The following is a 23,709-nucleotide window of genomic DNA, read 5'->3' as shown; positions in this document are numbered from 1 at the left end:
TAATTTTAACCCAAAGCCAGATGTCACTCACTTCTGAACTAATAAGGATACTTTGCAGTTGTACAGTCTTCCTGAAACCACTAGTGTTTTAGTGTGTCACTTTTATTCCCTCATGAGTGGAGTTACAGCATGTCACACAAAGATAAATATGCAATGTAATTTCATCTGCAGATAAACCTACAGTTATTGGCATACCAAATTTCCCAGAAGAATAGGGAATATTAGTAAGAAACTGCTTTCAGAGTTATCAATGTGTGCAAGCTTTTTATTGGAAAATACCATACTTATCACTCTTAGGTAAGTTCAGTGCTGGAAGCAGTCTAATTGTTTTTGATCTGTTCTTTTCAAAATATGAGCTAGTGTTAAAACAGAAGAGAGATACAGGGCCATGTTATGTAGGTAAGAAAGAGGAAAGTCAACATGCTAATTGCCAAATCTGATTGTGATTTTGAAACCTTGGGGTCAGCTGAATTTTCTATGGTATCACTCCAAAATTTCAGGTTTTGGTGTCTACCAGAATTAGTAACTAATTGGATTATGTTTCTCAAGGCTGAATTCTGCAGAGACAGACGTTCTTTTGAACTTCATAAAAGTGGGCCTAAATGTCTGTTAAGGACTTTTTACTAGACATGATGAAATAGCTGGTTAAGGAACTTCCATCCTGCCTCACTTAGGTATATGAGACATGGGAATAGTATGAGATTTTTCTTGACATTTTTCTAACTGTAAAATCACTGTAAGAAACTTAGATCTATATCAGACCTGCAGTCAGTTTGGCCAGAAAGTTGTCCCCAGCAGTGGCTAGCATCATGTGCTTCAGAAGGAAGCAAGAAATCTTGTGCTGGAAGGTGTGGTGTAACCTGTCTGTCATGAAGGCTGTACTCTGGTTCCACATTGGTGGAGCCTTTATTTTAGCTATAAAACATGAGGTTCATCATCCTTGCCTGAAGCTCTGCACAATACTAACACTTCTAGCTATAACTGCATGTAGACAAAACCAACTCCTCAGCTTGCTTACTCACCAGCTTTGATGATGAGTTTCAGAGTTACACTGTGCGCAATTCCCTGGAGCATTCATTCAGACTTTCATTTATTATCCCATTGATTTTGTGTTATAAGTCAGGATGAAATGGTGGCTCAGTTACTTACCCCTACATTTTGATGCTTTTTAAAATTACGCTAGTTTCATATCTGTTTTCTGTGACAATCAGTTACCCTCTTTCAGCTTTTCACTTTATGGTGGGACTCTGTCACTTTCATCATGCATCCCTAGTTTTCTTCCTTTTTTTCTGTCTTTGCTATGGGATGATCAGCTTTGCATAGCCTGTAGTGTACAAGGGTAAATCTCTGATTTGAGTGATTTACTCTCACGTATCTCTCTAAAATGTTAAAGATTTCTTCATTCTACTCCAGAAAGCATTTAAGCATTGAGCAATAGCAGGAAGTTGCAATGCTGTTAGTGGTCATCTGGATAGTCAAATAGTGTTTGTTTTGGTGGTCCTGGTGCTCTGACACTTTCACGCTGTATTGCAGGGACTAGGAGCTGAAGGTTTGTTTTTGATGTTTCTGTGTGACTTGTCAAAATATACTTCATGTATTTTTATCTCTGCGGATTGCATTTGTGACAGTTCAAGAATAGCAACAATACTTTGAATGTCATGAATGTGTCTGTAATTGTTCCCCAGATCACTAAGTGGGCTGGTTCCTAACACTGCTCATACCAAGAATCCACTGTAACTCCTTATCTACTGACATCATGCTGTTCCTCATTCCTTTTTGGTTGAAGCCCTTTGCTTGGTTAAACTGCATAAACTCCACTGAGACTCAGTTGCAGAGATCATAATCTTGCTGGTGTTTCCTGTTCCCATTCTGTTTCACAAGGGCTCTGAGCTTATTTTTGACTTCTCAAGTGCAGAAGCGTTTTTACCATGTGACTTAGACCGCTCTTCCTGTGAAGAGGTGCTAGCTTAACAGTTCAGATTCTGCTTGGTATAATACCATGCATGCGGGTTTTTTTATGTACACTATATGGTGTACCTTGTTAGATTTCATTATATTTTTAATAGGTTCTTTTTTCTTAAGCAGGGTGAATTTTGTACCATTCTTTTACTCTTCATTTGTTAGCTCCCTGCCGAGTATTAAAGATTCTATCAAACAATTTCATTACCTAAGCAATTTGGGAAGGTAAAAAATTTAATAGATCTAGTGGGTCTGGAGGGCTTCTGGTAAATGGTGGGGTCAATTAATGAGTCAATTTTTATGTCTTATATAAACCTGTGAGGTTTTAATACGCATAAACTCAAAGTGAGACTAGGTGGTTAGAATAGCAAGTTGAAGAGAAAATGTCCCAGCCTCTTAGATATACAGTATGAGAAAGGTGAGAATATTAAAATAAATTTTTAATAAAAGGTTTTTATGAGAGCTTAGTGAAGATTTGAGAATGAGAAAGTCTTGGGAAATAAAAGACAAGGAGTACTTTTAACCGGATGCTTGGTGTTTCTTCAAAAGGTGGTCCAGAAGGCATTAGTTTGAAAATCAATCACTTCAAAAATACGTTAGGTTTCACATATATGTCTTCCCACAAGGCCCTTCCCAGCTTGTTTATTTGTGACAACCGCAATTTCCTCATTTTATTTCAATTCTGGTTTTTTTCCTAATTAAAATCTTATTGCAGAAGTCCTGTTCTGTTTGGTTTGGGTTTTTTCTGTTCAGTTTATTGTAGTCGATAGTGATTTTAAGAGTTCCTAGTATTAGTACAAAATACAGAAAAACCTGGTAGAAAAGTAACTGTAGAGTAGGACTGAGTATGAAATTCAATACTCATCTGGGCACTTCAGTAAATACTTTCCCTTGTTTTGTTAAAAATAGTCATACACCTGCACTTCACCTTGAGTTCCTGGTTTGAATAAGTTAAGTGCTATTGATAAAATTCAGAAGAATTGGCTGATCCAAAATGCAGCAACATCCAACAGGATAGTTTCCAAATCTACAAATTGTTTCATCTGTTTATTCCTATTGTGGCAGTCGAATAAAATAAATGGAAATGAGCGTGGAGAGAAGTCAAAAAGGAGGAAAGTGGATGGACAGTCTTTTGCAATTCCGCGTTATGGGGACTCATTTTACTATCTTTAGTTTTTCTAGCTCTTGACAAAATCTTTGATGAATGTATAGAGTTCTTATACCAATTTAAGAGATCATTCAGTGTGTATTCATGTAAAAAAATTTCCAGTGTATTTGTTGATTATGATAGTAATTTTGTCTTCCTAAACCCAATCAATAAAAATTCAAGATAAAATAAAATACCAGTAGAGGCTGTGGCTTGGTGACAACACAAGTCTGTTTTTTTTACTGTTGTTAATTACTGAAGAGGGTATCTAGGTTTGAATTTTTCCTTTTTAGACAGTTCTTACTACTCCTCTTGATAAGAGGTTGCGACTGGTTGCAGCTTGAGTAGTTTTTTTTCCATTTTTATATTTCTATTCTGTAAAAGTGTAGCAAAGGAGGATTTCAGTTTATCAAAAGAAATTGTGTGAAGATCTTTTCCTGAAAGTTGATCTAGTTAGGGCTTAAAAAAACCCCACCAAGAACATACAAATACCTATAACTGATAAGATTTCCTTAGAAGATATTTTGATCTCCTAAATCAGAAAACAGGAAAACATAAAATTATTCAGTATTATTTAAACACTGATGAGATACTTGTCAGTGTGAACTGCAGCTCCATTTTTTGTCACATAACAAATGTATCTTCACTCTGCCTGATCAAATAAGTGCCTTTTTATCTAGCCTTTCCGTGAAAATTGATTCTCCAAGTGCCAGGTGTGTAGGAAGCTACACAGCTGTTGATTCAAATAAATGAATTAAAATTCAGTAATCGTATGCCACCCAGCATACTGCTGAGTCTGCAGAAACAGAATGTTGTGTACAAAGCTCTGTATGATAAGTGTGATACAGAGAGAGAGAGTGAGCCATCCGGTGTGGATTTGTCAGCTGGAAAGGAAGCAGATAAGATGACTTAAACTCTCCACTCAATCACTCCTGTGTGATGTTTGTTCCCTGTTCCCTGGGCAGAGCTGTGCCATCTCCAGTGTCAACCACATCCTATTAAAATGTCTTTAAAAGTATCCAGTTTCCAAATCTTTAAGTCTTTGATTTCTGGGATCTGAGAGAAATATGATTATTCCAAATTCAGTTCTTGGTTACCTGTGCCTTGTTTAGTTACATCATAATTCTCAAACAACAGATACTGACTTTAGGGTTCAGTGACCTTCATAATTAATCTGTGGAGTAGTTACATGACTCGAGATGCTCTATTAAAGGAAAAGCATTAAGACTGGAGAACAGGATACTTGTTGGTCTTCTTTTCTTGCCAGTCTTTGTAGTCATTAGAGTTGTTCCTGTCCTCAGTTCACTGTTTTCTTGCGTCAGCCTGGTCCTCATGCTGTGAGCTGCTGTGGTTGGTTGTCTTTACCTGGCTACCAGGTGCTTACCAAGCTGCTCTATCACTTTCCCTCCTCAGCAGAGCAGGGAGAGAAATTACAATGGAAAGCTCCTGGGCTGAGGTGAGGACAGGGAGATTCCTTGCCAACTACCATTGAGCAAAACAGGTTTACCATAGGGAAATTAATATATTGCCAGCTAGTAAGATGGTAGGATAATGCAAAATAAGGAGAAAATTAAAAAGATCTTCACCCCACCATTCCCTTCTTCCCAAGTTCAGTTTCACTCCCAACTCTTCTACCTCTTCCCAATAAACTCTTGTAGTATTAGTTGTCTAAGCCAAAGAAAGAAGTCTTTCAAGATGAAACATTCAGGAATTTCTCAACATCAAACTTAGTTTCTCTCTCCATCTCTCACTGGCTGCATTTTTTTTTAATGTGTAAGATATAACTGTGGTTTATTAGCTGGTGACTTCTTATGAAATGTAAATGGTACAAGGAGGTCGTTGGCACTTCTGATGAGCATAGATCCGAAGTGTGTGTTTAAGCATATACAGGATAGAGGTTCTGAGCTGTTAGTAGTTTCTTCTAAGGTATGGATTCAGGTTTTTGCAAGTCGTGAGCAATTGTTTTAAAGTTATTTGTGAACGCAATATAAAAGAGCATTTTATATCTTCTGGTTTTGACCACTGCTGGCTTTGAAATGAACTTTTCATTATTTCTTGCTTGTGGATTTTTTTCTTTCAGATGGAGCAAACCCGCGATGATATAGATGAAATGTTCAACAATTTACTTGGGGAGATGGACCTGCTGACTCAGGTAAATATTTTTTTTTTTCCATGGAGATTAGAAAAATAGCTGTATTGTGTTAGAGGAAAGAGGGCAATTTTCTACATTTTTAGTGCACTTCCACTCTGAATAAATGCAGTTACGTTATTTTGGTAAACCTTCAACTAAATGTCTCTGTTTGACAGTTAAAACAAGTGGCCCAAAGAATAAGGTAGTATCAGTGCAGGGTAGGTTGTTAAAGAGACTTAACTGCTTGTGAAAGTCATTTTCTGAAAAAAAAAACCCCAGCCCAGCAATTTAAATTCCTCTGGACTTGGTCCAAAGAAATTAAAGGATTCTGTGAAAACAGGAAGAGTTTGAGTCTGAATTTTCAGGTATGAATGCTTAGCATACATGCATAAATGGGATGTAGCCTGAGTGTCAAATACGAACTTTGGAAATGAAAGCAACATTATGAATGTATGCCTAAAGGTAATCTTTAGATATGGCAAAATACTAAATTGCAGTGAGGGTGGCATTCAAGAATTCATAGAGATATTATTGCCTATGCAGTTACACTCTTGAGAATATAAAACAGCATGAGATTTTTTCTAAAGCTCTAGTCATGAAATACTTCCTGTAAAAGCTGATGAAAGGAGAATTTTTATTTCTATAAAATATTACAAAGGGAATCAATTTGTTTTACTTTAATGAATGCATGATTGAAAACACTTAAGTTGTCCTCTTGAATATGTGAGTTTGCTTACAGCCTGTGTTTTGAGGGAGTCTTTCTTCATGGTGAATCCCAATGCTTGACAAATTTAATGCTGGTAATTCTGAGCCACAGGATAGAAATTGTGTTTAAACTGGGTGGAGGCAAGAAAGATTCCACATGACGTTCTTAGCTGTCAAATCACAGTATTTTGTCCCGTGGTAGTCTTTCTGCTCTTTAAGGGCTTTTTATAATTGTGTATATTTTTATATATGTGTGTGTGTGTATATTTATATATGAAAGGATTATAGGGAGGGCTTTATGGTAATCTCATTTCACTACTATGCCTTCAAAAGAGCAAAAGACTGCTTGTGATAAATTTTACCTCTTCAGATTGGACACAACGCTGTTAGAAATGCTGGTGATGCAAGGAGTGCAAGAGAGTGAGCCTCTTGTCTCTGCTGCCTGGTGCAGTGCTGGGTGGGACAGAGTGTTCCTGAGATGGAGATAGTTTCTCCTCCTCTCTAAAGTTCTGTTGTCAGTTCTCACATCAGCATTGTGTGGGAGAAGGAGACAGGGGTGTCTGAAAGCCTAAAGACTTTGAGTTAACAGAATTGTATGTGTTAATTCCTTCAGACTCTAAACTTTCAAAACAAGAGTGTAGATAGTTTTTCACACTTTTTCACCAGTCTGTCTGTTCCTAAAGAAAGTGTAAATGACAGAAGCATGTAAATGACAGAGATACCTTTACATGGCATGACAGGGCTGAAAAAGAAATGCAGATTCAGAATTGGCCTTTTCTGCTGCAAACTAGGAATTCTCTGTTGACACAGATGTGCAGTTTGTTTTGAAAGTTTAGAGTCTGGGGTTTTGTGTGTTGGGTTTGGGTTTGGTTTTTCTTTTGAACAACAGGAGAAAGCAACACCTAGGTTTTGTTTATATTAGTAAATAAAGCACTCTGGAAATAAAATGGCACTGTAGCTCAAATATGTACACAGCTAAACTGTTTCCATGCCCTCCTTCAAAAAACACAGGCAAGCTACAAATTAGTCTGGCTTTGCCCACTGTCTCAATTAGAAACAGTCCAATTCTCTGCCATTCCCCACACCAAGACCAGGTGTTGGCTGACGAGTTTCTGCCATCATGGATCAACATTGGATTGAGAAGCATGCAAAACCGTTGCCATGATTGTGAGACAGTGCTTGAACCTTTCTCCTGGCTCTAGTTAGTTAAACAGTCTGAACATAATCCCAGAAACAAGGGTGTGTCACTCTGTTCCTTGAAGAAATAATTTCATTAGATAAATTATGGTAATTGATTTTTAAATGTTAACGTATGTAATAGCAATGATATCATCAAATACCTGTTTTCTCTTCCACCTTAACAGAGTTTAGGAGTGGAGACTGTACCACCTCCATCCCCCAAAGTGTCCAACAATGAATTCAGCTTTACAGTTGGTTTTAAGGATTTAAATGGTAAGTACCTGAATGGACTCTTTCATGCCTTTTATGCTTACTTAACATACCTCACAGCAACAAATGAGAAGAAAATCTTTAAATGCCCTTAATCAAAAAAAACCCAAACCAAACAAAAGTGCCCTGTTTTTCTGGAGGGGGAGGTAAATTTTTGTGTCTCAGTTTAGGAAACTTCAAAGGGAACAATTTTTTGGGGCATTATGCAGTTTAAATAAAAGTCGGACTTTTTAAAATGTCTGAGTGTGGAGGAAAACAAAAATAAGAAGTCTCCCAAATAACTTTATAAAATGTAACCTTTTTTAATGTACAGATTTAACTTGCTGGAAGACAAAGTTCCTCAGTGTGATGTCAGAGCTGTGTAAGCATTTTTTGTCCAGTGGAAGTGTCAGCTTCAGCTGTTTCCACTTTTCAGTGTTTATTCTCATTTTGGTTTGCACTGCTTGCTGAGGTTGTATGGCAAACCAAATGAGGGGATTTATCTGAGTTTGAAAAAAGAACCCTCCCTTTGATTTTGTTTGTGACTTTTTTTTTTTTTTTTACTGGGGGCTAGTTGTTTGCATTAGCCAAACAGTTGATATTAACCTCTGGTTTTGTCCCAGGATCAGTTCCCTGTTTGGCTTCGTAATGGCTCTACCAGCAAAGTGGGTAGAGCTATGTTAATAGAGAGGATCATAAGCCAACTTTCCCACTGTAAGGAAAAACTTTTAAAATATTATATTAACATAACAGGGAGAGCAGAGTCAAATGAGATGGCCTAGTGACATGTTCACACTTAGTCTGAATGATCTATGCTTTGTTGGACTGTATTAGCATTTTTAAATATCTAATTCAGTGCTCTCCATCCCTCTCAAAATCTCACTTCAAAGTTTTCCCAGTTTCTGATTTACTTATTTCTTAACTGGACTCCTTAAAGAGATTTAAAGCACTGACTCTGTTCAATCTTAAAGAGCCCTTCTCTTCTAGAAAGCTAAATCATCCTACAGGGTTTCACTCCATAGTATCTCTTACACCATGGCTAACTCAAACCACAAATCCCATATAAAGTTCCAGTATAGGATTTTATCTTATGCTTTGTCAGAGTGGAAAACAGAAAGAAAAAGTTAGACTGTTTCCATCTGGTTTATAAGATGCTTTTAAAAGAGACTGTCGTGTTTGTTCCTTGCTTAAAGGATCCTCAAAAGCCTGTGTGTGATGTACCCCCCATGTGGTATGGCACAGATTACACAATTACTGATGTGCTGCAGATGATACCATGCAGTTTCTTGTGTCCTAGAATTCTTTGATTTGCTTCATGTTAATTTTAGAGTTGCAGAATAGTAATAATATATGGGGTTATTCTGGATCTAGGCCTCAGTTACATGGTTTGTTGTGTGCTGTGCCAAAACTTGCTGAGCATTTATGGATTCACTTGCAGCCTAATGGGAGCTCATGGAACTTCTTACATTCATAGTACGAAGCATGTACCCAGTAATCTTGCTGGATCATGGCCTTGTTTTGTAACATCATATGGGCCTGAGACTGTGTCACTGGAACTGAAGCTTCCTGTCCTGTTTAGTTTGTATTCATAGAGTTCCTTGTACTCTGAACTTCAGTATGACCAGATTAATGGCTGTTCCGAAAGTGTGTTTGTTTCTTGAATCAAATTAAAATGTTATTTCCTTTCCTATAACCCTGTAACCATGCCTTCTGCAATTTAATCTCTGCTGAACTGGAAATAGTGCTTTGCGTTGCAGTCACTCTCTGACGCATTTTTTTCTTTACAGAATCCCTAAATGCCCTAGAGGACAAAGACCTGGATGCTTTAATGGCCGATCTTGTAGCAGACCTTAATGATGTTGAACAGAGAACTTTACAAGCCCAGAAAACTTCTTCTTGCAACCAGCAAAGTACAGTCATTCCACCTTCAACAGGCTTGAATAGTGACATTTATTGTAAAGCAAGTCCCTATGTTACCATTACTGGACAGCCTGGAGATGATTCGCCCCCTCCACCTCCGGACCCTGAACCAGACTTTCCACCACCACCTCCACCACCTTCACCACCTCCTCCTGAGCCACTCACCCAGGTAAGTCTAGGTGGAACCTAATTCTAAGCATTCACTAGTTTTTGTCATTTTGCAAGTGGTGTTTGGCACTGGAACACCAGAGGATCTCCCAGGTAGATGCATCTTGGGAAGGTTCTGCAATGATGAACTGTGCATGAATTCTGGGGTGAAATTTCTACTGTTGTGTGGCCTCAGCAATATCTTCCCATTCCTTTGCCTTTCTAGTCATCATTTTAATAGTCCAGTACAGGCATTAATCATTGCAAATGGTTTATTGCAACAGAAAATTTATAACTGAATTTTTTTAAGAAGCCCTAATCTTCTATCTTAATATCTTCTTGTAGAGAACTTGGCTTTGACATCTGTGCAAAGCATGACCAAAGACCCCTCCACTTTGTGAAGATGTCACTGTGTTTTTTCATTGCAGTCTGTGCTGTTAGTACTGATGAGAAAATTCTGTGGATGTTTCCCAGATCCATCCCTGGCCTAAGTGATTTCTTGAAATAAGAAGAGCTGTTCAGTTGTGTAAAACTCAACATTTGCTAGGTATGAGCACAAGAAATACCTCTCCTAGTCCTAACACAGAATCACTGCTCTTCTTTTCTTGCCTTTGAAAGGAAGTAATGAAGACTATCTGCAATAGGGGACAAATGCTCTTAGGAGTTGCCAAAATTATCAGAATTTATAACTATTTATAAACAATTGGCTTACCTGTATGTAAAATTTCAGACTTATCACAGCCTCCTCCATGTTTGTGTTTCTTGCAGAGCTGTTTTAACACCTGAAATGTGCTGTTTTTAATATTTTTTTATATGAGGTTGTGGAGAGGTAAATAATGTAAGAATTCTGTCCTGTGACAGCCCTGTGAGGAGAAGGCATTAAAAGAGTGATGCAGCCCAAAAAAAAGGAATCTGAAATCATGAAATATACAAATACTTCTTTACAGTATTCATGTGCACAGTGACTATGATGGAGAGAAGATGTTTACATTTAGGGCATGGAAATATTTTAGGGAACATGAAAATACCAATCAGTTTTGCTGAAAACCATGGTCAGTTCATTGCTGTTTAAAAGTCCACACAAAATTAATATGAATCACCTCAACCCTGCTGCTGCTCCTGTGTTTGGCATCACACAGTAGGCATATTCAGCAAACGGATCGGAAAACTGGGTAGGAAGGAGAAATTTCCGACAACACAAAAAGTGATTCACTGGATAAAGCTTCATTTGATGCATAGGCCTTTTCAATGCTGTTTGAAGACTGAAACTCATAAACATGTGGGAGAAGCTTTGCCATTTTCGACATCTCAAAGATAATAACTTCCTGTCTTAAAGGAACATCAACATTTGGAAAATATCAGCTAAACAGCTTCAGAAGCTGAAGTCTTTTATTTAACTAGTATGCCTGATATAGAAGACATGCTATCAAGATGAGTTCTATCCATTTCTTACAAACATTTCCCCATCTTGATTTAGACTCATGATCTTTAAGGAAGTACCAAGGTTCTAAGTAGTCTGGTTTGTAGTCTGACAGCTGTGGTCTGGAATGGTAGCTGGTTGCGTGGGCTGAGACTGGCCAGTCTCAAGGGCTAGTAGTCAGTGGTTTGCTGGCTGGTAGCAAGTGGGATCAGCACTGGGGTTTATATTGTTTAACATTTTCGTCTGTGACCTGAGTGATGACGTAAAAACTCACCTGCAGATGTGCTGAAGATGCTTTTAATTAAGGGCAATGACTGTCAAGATCAATGGCAGATGTTCAATGCAAGGGGGAAAATATAAGGACTAGGCCAGCAAAAGACTAAGAAACCAAGTAAGGTACAAGGTCCTGCTCCTGGGGTGTAACAACCATTTGTACAGTTTGGGAGATGCCAGGCTGAGCAGCAGCCCTGCTGAAAAGGAGATGGCATCCTGCTGGATACCTCAGTAAATAAGAAGCACGAGTGCAAGATCATCTCAGCAGAGGAAACTGGCCTCTCTTGGGAGGAGTATGGCCAGCAAACTAATTGTTCCTTTGTCTTGGCACTGGTGGGCCCACTCCTGGAATAATGCACTCCGTTCTAGAGTGTCCAGCAGAGAGGTGGTGGGATGGCCAAGGCTGTGCAGTGATCAGGGGCCAGCAAGGACAGGCTGAGGGAGCTATGCTTGTTTAGTCTGACAGAGGAGGCTGCAGAGGGATCTAGTGACAGCCTAAAAATACCTGAAGGGTAGATGCAAAGCTGGTGGAGCCAAATTCTTCCATGGTAGTGTTAGATCACTTTCATGGAAGGGGCAACAGCTACGTGTTGTAGCTTTGTAGTTTGAGACAGGACATTAGGAAAGCTTTTTCCACTTCAGATGGTGGTGTAGCACTGGAACAGGTGCCCAGAGAGATCCCAGAGAAGGAAAACCTTCTCTGAAGGTTTTCCAAACTTGGCCAGGCAAAACCATGGCTGACCTGATCTAGTGTTGATGACCATCCTGCTTTGGACAGGAGCCAGACTATGGACCTTCAGACTTCTCTTCCAAACACCATTTTTATGATGCCTGGATCTAAAGCTCACTGAAATCAACGGTGCTGCAGTTCTTTCCCTTGAGTGTTGTACTGAGCTGATTCTTTATTAGCTGACATCCTGCATTACCTGAGAGTCAAACAAGATTTCAGAGCGGGAAGAGGATATACTTGCTAAGTACAACTGGAATTCTACGTGAAAAAATGTAGCTGAAAGTCACTTCTCCCTCAAGTAAAGCCTTCTTCTGAGACTAATGTCCAATGATTTTGCCTGGTCTCTTTCCAGATACAGGGAGAAGAATGGGAACAGGTTGTGGAAGCATTTCTAAGGAATGTATCTACAATAGTTGGTTTCTTAATTAAGGCATTGGTTATGTTTTTTTCCTGCAGCCTTTCCCTCATTTTATGATACAGGTTGTATTCAAATACTAATGACCACATACCCACTGTGGCTTAGTGTCCGCAAAATTGCCTACAGGGTAGATACAGAGGTTGCAGTGTGAATGATGGAGGTAATAACCATTTAAAATTAATATGGAAAGAATTGATTTCAAATTCATTGTCTTTATTAGAATTTGTTTTGACGTGACATTTCAGCTCAGTAGAATGAAATTCAGCTGTAACTGGAATGTATTTAGTTTCATCAAAATCCACATTCCTGATAGCCAGGATTCTTGATATGTGATTCTTGAGCCAATCAAGGCTGAAGTTGTGTTTAACACTTCTGGTTATAACAGTCAAAAAAGAACAGTGTTAGTCATTCCCAATGCAACTGTGATATTAAGACACTATTTTCTAACATTTAGGTGTGCCAAAATAAAGAAGTACAGCCTGTCTTTCAGGGAAGCATAGGGCTGTCTCATAAGTTTCCATCAGCTCTGACATTTCTTATTAAAACTGCCCTTAAGCTAAATAAGGCTTTTACATTTGCTATTGACACGATGACTTTATGTGCTTCTCTTTGAAGATCCAGAAAACATGGTTATGATACTGTAGTAGGAAAACAAATCTTGAGGCTTGTCAAAGCATTTCCCTAACACTGCTAAAATTTTGCATCTGATTGCTTATTTCCTTTTTCTGCATTAACTCAGACAGAGCTTATGAAACCGTGAAGGCTGTCAGGTGAGAGCTCTGTTGCACAGATTTTTACCATGTGTGAACTCTGTTGAACACAGGTCACATGCAGGTGAAGCCTGAATTATATACCTGCCTGTGTTGGTTTTGCTTGGCCCAGTTTTTGGTAGCTGGGGGGCCACAGAGATGATGTCTGTGAGAAGCTGCTGGAAGCTTCCACCATGTCCAGCAGAGCAAATCCCTGATGGCTCTGAAGATGTCGCTGGCCAAGCCTGGGCCAGTTAGAGAGGTTGATTACACCTCTGTGAAGACATATTTATGAAGAAATCAAAACAATATGTGCACACAGTTGTTTCTAGCCAGAGAAGGAAGAAGAGGTGAGAACCTGTGAGGGAAAACAACACGGAGATACCAAGGTGAGTGGAGAAGGAGGGTAAGGAGGTACTCCAGGCACCAGAGCTAAGATTCCTCTGCAGGTTGTGTTGCAGACCATGGTGGAGCAGCTGTGCCCCTGCAGCCCATGGGATCCATGGGGGATGCAGAGATTCACCCACAGCCATGGGGAGGTGACCCTGGAGTGGGTGGATGCCTGTAGGAGGTTGTGATCCAGTGGGAGACCAATGGAGAGAGAGGGTCCTGCTTCCAGCTTGGAGCAGCTTGTCCTTGGAGGTCTGCACCCCGTGGATGAGGGACCCACACTGCAGCAGTTTTGGGAGGGCTGACTGCCTGTGGGAGGCACTCACATTGCAGCAGGGATGGGGGTGTGGGTGTGGGTGTGGGTGTGGGTGTGGGTGTGTGTGCTGCTGCTCGTGAGATGTACCCAAGCTGGAGAAGTTCACAGAGAACTTCTGTGGGAGGGATCCAACAGCACAGCAGGGGAAGGACTGCTCTCCCTGAGCAGTGGAAGACCTCGGTGATGAACTAACCCAAAGCCCCACACCCCTGCACTATTAGTGGGAAGGAGGGAGGGGCTGGAGGGAAGAGCAGTGTCTTTAAGGGCTTATTTTACTTCTCATTATCCTCCTCTGACTCAGTAGTAAATTCACTTTGCAACTCTAAGCTGAGCCTATTTTGCCCTTGAAGTGTTTTATCCCAGTTCCTTTATCCCGGACTCATGAATCCTTTGTGTTAACCACTTTTTTCCTCTCCTCTGCCCAGCAGTGGCAGGGGAGAACGAGCAAGCAGACATTGTGGGTGCCTGGCATTTGGCCAGCGTCAAAACACAACACTGCACGCAATTTTCATCACAAAGCCTGCCTGCACCACACTCAAAAACTTGGTTAAGATGCTTTTCCTGCTTGCTGCAGAGGCGTGGTAAGGGCAGGCACAGTGTGAGAAGCTGTGTGTTTTTCCCTCTGTACAACAGTCAGCCTCATTGCAAAAGCCACCTTTGTGCAACAGCTTCTGTTCAACTACAGAAGCTTTTTTTGGATTCTCTAAGTTAAGCACTGCTGAGCTGTAGCAATGCAAATTTCCACACCTGCAGAGAAAAAAAGAGATATTTTTAACTGATTGCATGGTATTTGTAGTGGAGAATTTGATAACAGGAAACATGCTTGAAGCAGTGATAAAACAAAAGATGTTTAGTTCAGCAAGAGGGACATAAGTCAGGAGTACTTCAGCTACTGTTGAACATGCCTCAAAACTTGGGATGAATAATATAGTCTTCTTTGCTCTTTCTTTGCTATGATTCTATTATATCTCTGTAACAGGGATAGCAGTGCTTAGTTAAGCCTAGTTGCCTGCGAGTGCATCTTCCATCAGTTGCAGCCAGTTCTCTTGGTGCAAAGACAACTAAAATTATGGCTTTAGGGTAGCAAATGGGGGCTGAAGGTTACAGAGAAAAATCTTTTGTGGAAGCAGAATGGGAACTTTATTCCACGGTCCTTGACTGGAAGTTGGGTGCCTGTGAGTAGCGTAGCACACAATCCTACCTCTTTAAAACAAAGGAAACTATGAAAGTAGGAGAGCAACAGGGACAGCAAAAATCAGCAAAGAGGCAAGAAAGCAAAGATAAGACAGTTTTCAGTAAAGGTAACAGGGGTGTAAAGTTGGAAAGAAACCAAACTCTCCAGTAGTACTGAGAGTCCAAGGCAGCCCCAGGAACCACACTCACTGTCCAAAATGTGCTTTTCCAACTCCCTATGTGACTGGAGGAGACTTCTGGAAAAGAGATGGCATAAAGGAACAGTCCCAGTCTGTACAGCAGTCACAGAGATGACAGTAGGCACTGGCATTTGGCACATGTACCTAAAATTCTCAGCACCTCGGATCCAGAGTCTTCTTGGATCACAAACCTCATTGATATTAAGAGTGAGGCATTATATTGATAGAGCTTCTTTGTAAAAGGAAGGCTGGGTGATACTGAGATTTTTGGGATTCTTACTGTGGCATTCAGCAAAAGCTGGAATGAACTTGTGTGCTCTTTCAAACTTTGTCTGTGTTAATATGGATAGGTCCATTAGGAGGGTAAAAAGCCATTATATTATCCAATTAATGGAGGTGTTCCCCTCAGTAAGTATCTGTGCAGTAAGACATTATATGTGGCAAGTGAAAGAATTCAAGTAAATTAATGTACTAAACACAAAGTATAAAATTATAAGTGGTGTAATTGAAACCCAAATCTTTGGTAAAATCCTACAAATTCTAGTTCTCTTCCCCCTATTGAGAAGTGAGTTTTCTTCCAATCAGCTGCATCCACAGTGCTTTTTCACTCAAGCTAGATCTTCCCTCACCTTCTCTTCTGTATCAGCTGTACATACAGAAACATAGAAGAGTCCAGTTTTCAGACATTCCTGTAGCATTTGAGGAGCAGATCATGTAAGAACTGTATGACTGGGAAACAAAAGGAAGCACTGGACTTGTAAATCAATGCTTGGCTGAAGGATATTAGGTCAAGAAAAGCTGGGGATTATCTATATGTATGAAGTTTGCCATGACGAGCCTTGTTTTGAGGATATAAATATCGAGAAACAACTCTTTTCAAGTAAATAAGTTGCTGGCATTACTTAACAAGAAATATAACAAATATCTTGTGTCTTTTCAGGAAGAACTAGAGGCAAAGGCTAAAGCTGAGAAGATTAAACTTGCATTGGAGAAACTGAAGGAAGCCAAAGTTAAAAAGGTGAGCTTTAAAATAGTAAATGTTACCCTAAGAGCTGCCACCTAAGTATCTGTTAACATTCTTCTTAAAAATTAACTTCTTACTAAAATGACTAGGCTTTTCTATATTTTATCTGTAAAGATATTCTGTGGACCTCTCTTGTCATCCAGCTCAAGAGGAGTCTCTGGGAGAATGCTACCACCAAGTGACTTATTTTTAAGAGGCCTTGGAAAACACTGCCTCTTTTTCTTTTTCTCGGTGTTGGGGCACAGCCCACTGTTCTGATAAGTTTCTTTGGAGTGTACATAAAAATGTTGCTTATTTGTGCTGTGCTGATTCCAGGAGTATTAAACTTTTCTTTTACAGTGGGTGTGGATTTAGCTAATCTCTATTAAATTAATGAGGATCTCCTTGCTAGATCTTTTCACAGCAGTGTAATAAGGTACAAGGATAATAGAAATTATTTTAGACCAACAAATTAGAAAGCTTCCAGCCAATGTCTGCACTGTGCTGCAGTGTGTTATGTAATTATGCCCACTCATCCTAAACTAGTGTTCCAGCTGAACTCAACAGAAGCTGCAGGTGTTCAGTAACTCTCAGTAATGGATGTGAACTAAAAACAGTCTTGATCTTTCAGTATTGCTCAAAGAAGATGGGAAGTGCTGAAGATCAGAGCCTGCAGGGCTTCCAGGAAGAACTGAAGCTTCCAATAAATTTGTGTGTGTCCAGATGTGATATGATTCCCACAGAACACTTCATGTTCATGTACAAGTGCTGCTCCTGAGAGAATGTGTTGGGAGGATTTCACCAATGTTGACTTTGTAAAGCTCGATAACTAAAGTTATGACTCCTTATCAGTCACACTCCTTTCCTTGTAATGTTTGCAGTTCTCCTTTGGGAGACTTTCCCCCCCACACACATTTCCCCCCACCCTGGAATATTTGTAACCATATGGTAGAAGTAAGACTCAGTCTCATGGCTGTGTCGCTATAATGAAATTGCTATGTCATTCTTGAATTCTAAATTGACTAAATTATTGTCAAGAAAACTCAATTTCTCCCTTTTACCAAAAGGCGAGGGCAGAGGGCAGGGAGGATGGTGAAAAGCAAGCTCACAGCCCTGGAATTCATGACAGCAGACTAAGTTCTTCAAAGATCTGCTTGGAAGGGTCCCATGGGATAAGGCCCTGGTGGGAAGAAGGGAGCAAGAAAGCTGGTTAATATTTAAAGATCACTGCCTTCAAACTCAAGAGAGTTCTATCCCCATGGAAGATGATCAGGAAGTGTCATGAAAATGATCAGGAGTACCTGTCCTGTGAGGAAAGGCTGAGACAGCCAGGGAAGAGAAGGCTCTGTCAGGGTGCTTGTCTGTGTCTAGAAATACCTCAAGAGAAGGTGCAAAGAGAATGGAGCTGGGCTCTCTCCAGTGCAGCCCAGTGATGGGACCAGAGGCAATGGGCACAAACTGAAACACAGGAGGCTCTGAACATCAGGAAACACGTCTTCACTGTGAGGGTGGCTGAGCATGGCACAGGTTTCCCAAGGAGGCTGTGGAGTCTTCCTCCCTGGACATAATAACAAACCATCTGGACAGGGTCCTGACCCTTGCTTGGGTGTCCCTGCTTGGCCAAGTGACTGGGCTGGATGACCTCCAGAGGTGCCTTCCAGTCTCAGCTGTTTTGTGATTCTGTGAAGATGGAAGCTGCATGCGTGAATCTGAGCAGTCAGTTAGAACCAGACAAAAATACCCTTTTGCCTTAGATGTGTTAGATTATGCATGCGCAACATTTCTTTTCCTCTGTAATCTGCACTATGGCTTGGCTTTATTATTTTACAGAAAATTCTTCTTACAAGGATTGGAATCAAAACAAGTTCATGGTTTTTGTTACATTTGTTTTTGCTTTTCAGAGATAGTGCAGATTTTCTCTTGGGGATCATCACTCTGCTTCTATCTGACCTTTTACAGAGATTGTCTCTACAGAACCAGAGCTTCTTATGCACACATTTTAAAATAAAGAGCTATTTAAACAAGACTATATGAAAAGTCCTCCCAACTCACCAGCAATGTACAGACCTTGTAGATAATTATTCTACTGTTTTCAATTCTAATGGAGCATATTAAGTACTTTCTTATAATGTATTTCCAGTTCCTTATCACATTAAATGTACTTCAGCATTTTCTTGTATTGTTCCTCTCTGAAGAAAGTTCACTCTGTTTCTCATTTAATAAATACTTCACCAAATAAAGAAGTAATGACTGTCTTAGGTTAATTTGGTCCATATAAGTAACTCATGAGGGGAAGAGGCAGGGAAATCAGTGATCTCTTCTCTGTGGTGACCAGGGACAGAACCCAAGGGAATGGCCCGGAACAGGCTCCCCAGGGTCACAGCAGGTCGCCAGGTCACAGCACCAGCCTGACAGAGTACGAGAAACATTTGGACAATGCTCTTAAACACATGGTGGGACTCTTGAAGTTGTCTTGTGCAGGGCCAGGAGTTGGACTCGATGATCCTGATGGTCCTTTCCAACTCAGCATATTCTGTGATTCTGTGAACTCGTTTCTTTTCCTATTGATGGCTGTTGGACTATGGCCCATCTTAGTACAATCCAATTTCAGGTTATTCTCTTGGCATGGCAAGATTCTTCCATTCTTTTTCTCATTAAAAACTAAATTTTCCACATTTGTAGCTTGCATTAAGGACACTCTGTCCTTTGGTACTTGGTTTCCTTATCAGGCATTTTTCTTAATTGCACATGTAGTAGATTTAGAGAAGATACTAACTTCTGCTTTTTCTCCATAGCAACTTCACCTTTCCTGATGTCATGCATAGGACAAGGTTCAATTTTCCTTTTAGAGAAAAAGGTCTTTATTTTGGTGGCAATATAATGTGAAAACTTCTCAGCTATTTTATTCTCTCAGCTTGCTGGGGGACAGGATGCCTTTGAATGAGTAATAACCTTCAGCCTTAATCTTTCTTATCTGTGTTAACAGATTCAGACTAGTCTTCTTCTTGCTTCTGAAATTAACTGACTCTTCTGTGACTTTGTTCTCAGCTTGTTATCAAGGTGCACATGTACGATAACAGCACAAAGTCTCTAATGGTGGATGAGCGTCAGGTGGCACGGGATGTTTTGGACAATCTCTTTGAGAAAACCCATTGTGACTGCAACGTCGATTGGTGTCTGTATGAGATGTACCCAGAGCTGCAGATTGGTAAGTGCTGTAGTGACATAGCACAGAGCAAATAGACATAGTGTTGGTGATCTTGAAAGATCAGGGAAGTGCTGGCAGTCTTGAAAAGATAATATTTCTCCTGCCCGTGTGTCCCCTGGTGTTGGAACATCACAGACTCTAAGCTGAGGGATGCTGCAGGAATATATTTGGTCTGTTCTTCCTGTAGAAATTAGTCCATTCAGCTGTGCTGTGACCTGCAGAAGGCTCCTTGCTTGTCACCATTTCCATTATTTTATTTTACACAAAATGAAGGGGCCATGTGAATCATTACATACGAGCCAAATAAATGTTGTCATTAAACAAGACTCGGTGAGAAGCATTTCAGTAATTTCTAATGCTTTTCATTTCCGACAATTGTTTTCTGAAGTGTAGCTGTGTGCAGGGTGTTGGCCTGTGATGGGGCTGCAGCTCTGCTGATGGTAAGTTATGACTTGGGAAGTAATGAACCTGGCCTCCAGGTCTTAGGAAACAGTGTGCAAAACTTACAAATTTGTGCAACATAATGAGCCTTTTTTGAAAAAGGCTTCAAGACTTCATTAAGAACAGAGTATTCTCTAATTGTGAATTATTTCAGAATCTGTTTATTTTCCAGACTGAAAAGGTATTGACATGAAAATTGCCACAACTTACTTTCAGAGTCACACTTGACCTAGAGAAATGGGAAATTGTCAAGCAGCCTTTAACATTCTCTGTTTACAGTCTCCCAGAAGAGACATGAAAATGCACAAATAAAGTCAAACATCAATATGGCACCTTAAAAGAGCCCCAGGTGTAATCATTCTGTTGAACTAAATGGAAGAAATTTTAAAATAACTGGAAAAAGCCCTGACTGGTCATAAGCAAGGAGATGCTCATCTGCTTGTATGAGTGGCACAGAAATTTACTGCCAGTCTGTTCTCACTACTTGATTAAAATAATGGTGGTGCATTGTTTTGTACCTGCTTATATTAATTGAGGAAACACTGGAAATGTCATGTGACCCTAGAAAACTCACAAAAGTCACTGAATGATTTTAGAGTGTTGTCCTGTCTTAGAAAGTTGCTCCCTTTGTCCAGTGTGCTTGGACAAACATGTCTGAGTATTAGGATGACAGTACATAAACAGATTGTTCTTTGAATCTCCACAGTCATTAAAAAAGTGTCCCTTTGTTTTTCCATAATCTGGATAGACATTTGAATTTCCCATCATGCAATTAAAACTGAATGTGTCAGAGGGATCATATGCTACAAATATTGGGGTTAATGGTTAGTATTTTTTTATAAAAACTCCTTGTGTTACTTTAGTCCTAGCTATTGCTGGATGCTTTTGGTTAGTGTTAGGATATTGGTATAGAAAGGAATTACTCTCAGAATGAATAAAAGCTATTTTAAAAGCCAGGACAGAAGAAAAGTACCAGAGGAAATAAACCTGTATCTGATTCAGGAAAAAAGGAAAAAGCTATGAATTCCTGATGCAGGGATCTATTACCAGGTCCATATCTGCTGGGAGTGGAGCCTTTCTGTTTGCAGAAGGCAATTTCAGTGAGTGGAATGTTACATATTCTTTCTTCTGCTTCCAGTGCACAGCAACATGTAGTTAATTTTCTTCAAAATCAAAACAATGTGAACTATTCTTTATTCTCATCACTATACTTCTTGGCTGTTCTAGATAGCTTTATTACTATCAGCACGAAGACAGAACTTTTCTGCACTTCATCTTTCTGCCTGCCTTGCACATTAGTATTCAAGAGGATAAAACAACATTTACTTTAAGAAGCAAATATGAGCAGAAAGTATTTCATGCTGAACTGGAGGTCTGAGCTATTTTTATATCACAAGATCTTTGGCAGGGTATCTTATGTATACTGTTATTTTGGAATACTATCATTGCAAATAAAATAAACTGCAGTTTCAAAGTAATTACATGTTAAATATCACAAATAATCCCAGTAGTGAGATGGTGATGTAACACTGGGCTGTACATACTAGCATGTATTTTGCAATAAAGACTATTGTCTTATAATAGACATCCAGATTAGACTTTTTTTTTTTTGGTAACAATAATTACTAAAAAGACCCTCCCGAGGAGAAAAGAGTGCTGGACTGTCCAGCCCTGAGTGAACATAAAATAATGATTACACTCTTACACAGGAATTTCTGCAGCCTCAGGAGAGAAGCGAAACAGTTTGAATGTCTTACATTATCTTCTCTGTCTCTCCAGAAAGGTTTTTTGAAGACCATGAAAACGTTGTTGAAGTGTTATCAGACTGGACTCGAGACACTGAGAATAAGATTCTGTTTTTGGAAAAAAGTCAAAAGTATGCTTTATTTAAAAATCCCCAGGTAAGCTAACATGGTACTTGGATAAGAGTCTAAACTTAGGTCATTTAGTCTGCATGCTGCCTATTGCATTAGTAATTTGCTTTCAGCTCTGTCAGTTCAGAATTAGAGAAAGCAAAACTTGTATTTTCAACCAAAAACCACCAGGATGTTGAATGCAAGGATTTGAAAATTAGTGTTTTCTATTTTTTTCTGATACTATTTTAAAGCCATGTCTGTAGAGGTCAAAAATGAAGCATGTAGTTCACCTCTAGTAGAAGGTATTGCTTAGGCACAGCTCTTAGATCTGGGTGAGATAGCACAGCTGTAAAAACCTGGCCTTTGTTATTACTACAGCTTCTCCACTATTTCTGCTGATGAATATCAACATTTACCTGAAGGTCCAGTTTTTACCAGTTGTATGTGAAATTTCATAAAGGATATACTGAGTGCTACAGAGGATTTGTTGGATTTTGTTTCTATTGAGGAGAAGAATTGGGTTAACAGCAACTTGTGCACATTAGCTTTGTAAAGGAGGGTCTGCCCACTGAATTGTACCCAATGATTCAGGATAGGTGTGTACACAAATTGTTTTGTTTCTTGTGCTGTGTGGTTAATACAAACATCCTAGAACATACAGTTGCTGGATTCTGGGGCACAGGATCTTTTCCCCATGTCAGCTGACTGTTAGCTCACTGAGTGTCTGGTTTGTTCCTAAGGGCTGCAAGAGAAAAATGAGCAATTCAGCATTGCCGAAAAAATGAGTCAAATATGTAATTTGGCAGCAAATCCCACCAAGCTGCTCCTTAGGAAGTTGTTTTTTATAGAATGAGCCAATGTTTCAAATAAAACCTGCGGAAAAGAAGTTTTCTTCATTGACATAAATATCCACAGTCAGGGAAGGAAAGCTTACCCTGCAGTGCACATGGTTTAATGATGATTTTTAATATGAAACAGCAAAGCCGAGTTTGGAAATAAAATATTTTAGTAGTCCTTTCTAGTGCACATAAACCTACCCAGCAGCAGAGGTTCAACTGCACATTTGATTCTTAGGCAGTAGTGTTATTTGGGCAAGCAGTTTAGGGCAAGGCTCTGAACCTCACACAGGAAGGAGAACTTTGATGAATATTCTGCTCTGATGAAAATTGCAATTTGATTGCAATGAAATGTAGAAATAAACATGATCTAAATGGAAACCAGAACAAAAATGTAGTTCTGTCCTCTTGTCTCAGCTGGATCTGGACATGTCTGCAGTCATTGAGCTTTAGCCCCTCTGTGATAAGCTCTAAAATGAACAGTCTAAGGAAACTGGATCAGTTGTGACTATCACACTATTGAAATATTTTGCCTGTAATGAAGTCTTACCATCTGTCAGGCTTGGTAAACTCAAACATTGTGAGCAGGTAGAATAGTGCTGTCATATCAGCACTTTGTGGCAGAAGGTAATCAGTATTGTGCAGAGGTCATACTAGATAATGAAACATGGTAAAATACATGATCTGTGGTGAGTTCCTGGGAAGGTAAACCAAGAGGAAATGCTAAGTTGTGGAGGGTAGGGAGCATGATTACCTAGCTAACTGCTCACAGAAATTAGGGTGTAACCAAAAACTTTCAGGGAAACTGAAATCTTGTGCTCTGAGACTGTAGCCTCAGTATATTCAACCTCCTTCTAGCTCAATCAAGATTGCCACGTGAAACTCCCATGTAAAATTTTGGGAGTACAGAATTTGCAGAATGCTTTTTTTGACACACCCAGTGGTGCTAATGCAGAAGTTGAATTCCTTGTTGGGTTTTCTTTGTGCTCATTCTGTTAGAAGTGGTTTGTAGATACCTCACAGTTTTTTAACTTGCAAATATTTTTCGGGGGTAAAAAGAGAGGCAAATTCCAAAGGTGGCCAGGTGCCTACAGTTTATTCTTAGACAAATTAGGGATACAAAATTTTCATTACAAAGATTTGACACAATTAAGTGCTGTAAAAAAGTCTTATCAAGGTGGGCAGATGCCTTCCTAAAACAAGTGGACCTCTGGAGAAGGTGTGTGATCTGTGCCAATGATTATTGTTTCTTTCTGTGA

The 23,709-nt window shown here is 39.6% G+C and overlaps 1 protein-coding gene across 1 annotated transcript in view; it reads left to right on the top strand.

The window, feature by feature from the left end:
• Window positions 1–23,709, top strand: part of APBB1IP (amyloid beta precursor protein binding family B member 1 interacting protein) — a 61,521-nt gene that overhangs the window by 7,985 nt on the left and 29,827 nt on the right. The window contains exons 2-7 of the mRNA XM_085050482.1: window positions 5,187–5,258; window positions 7,307–7,394; window positions 9,158–9,459; window positions 16,047–16,124; window positions 19,158–19,317; window positions 21,538–21,659. Coding sequence (XP_084906608.1) covers window positions 5,187–5,258; window positions 7,307–7,394; window positions 9,158–9,459; window positions 16,047–16,124; window positions 19,158–19,317; window positions 21,538–21,659 — 822 coding nt within the window. The remainder of the gene's footprint in view (window positions 1–5,186; window positions 5,259–7,306; window positions 7,395–9,157; window positions 9,460–16,046; window positions 16,125–19,157; window positions 19,318–21,537; window positions 21,660–23,709) is intronic.

The sequence above is a fragment of the Lichenostomus cassidix genome, chromosome 2 (assembly GCF_008360975.1).
Source record: "Lichenostomus cassidix isolate B80296 chromosome 2, HeHo_3.0, whole genome shotgun sequence".
In the NCBI taxonomy this organism is placed as follows: Eukaryota; Metazoa; Chordata; class Aves; order Passeriformes; family Meliphagidae; genus Lichenostomus; species Lichenostomus cassidix.
Note: the sequence above shows the minus strand (reverse complement) of the source record. Positions and strands in the feature narration are given on the sequence as shown.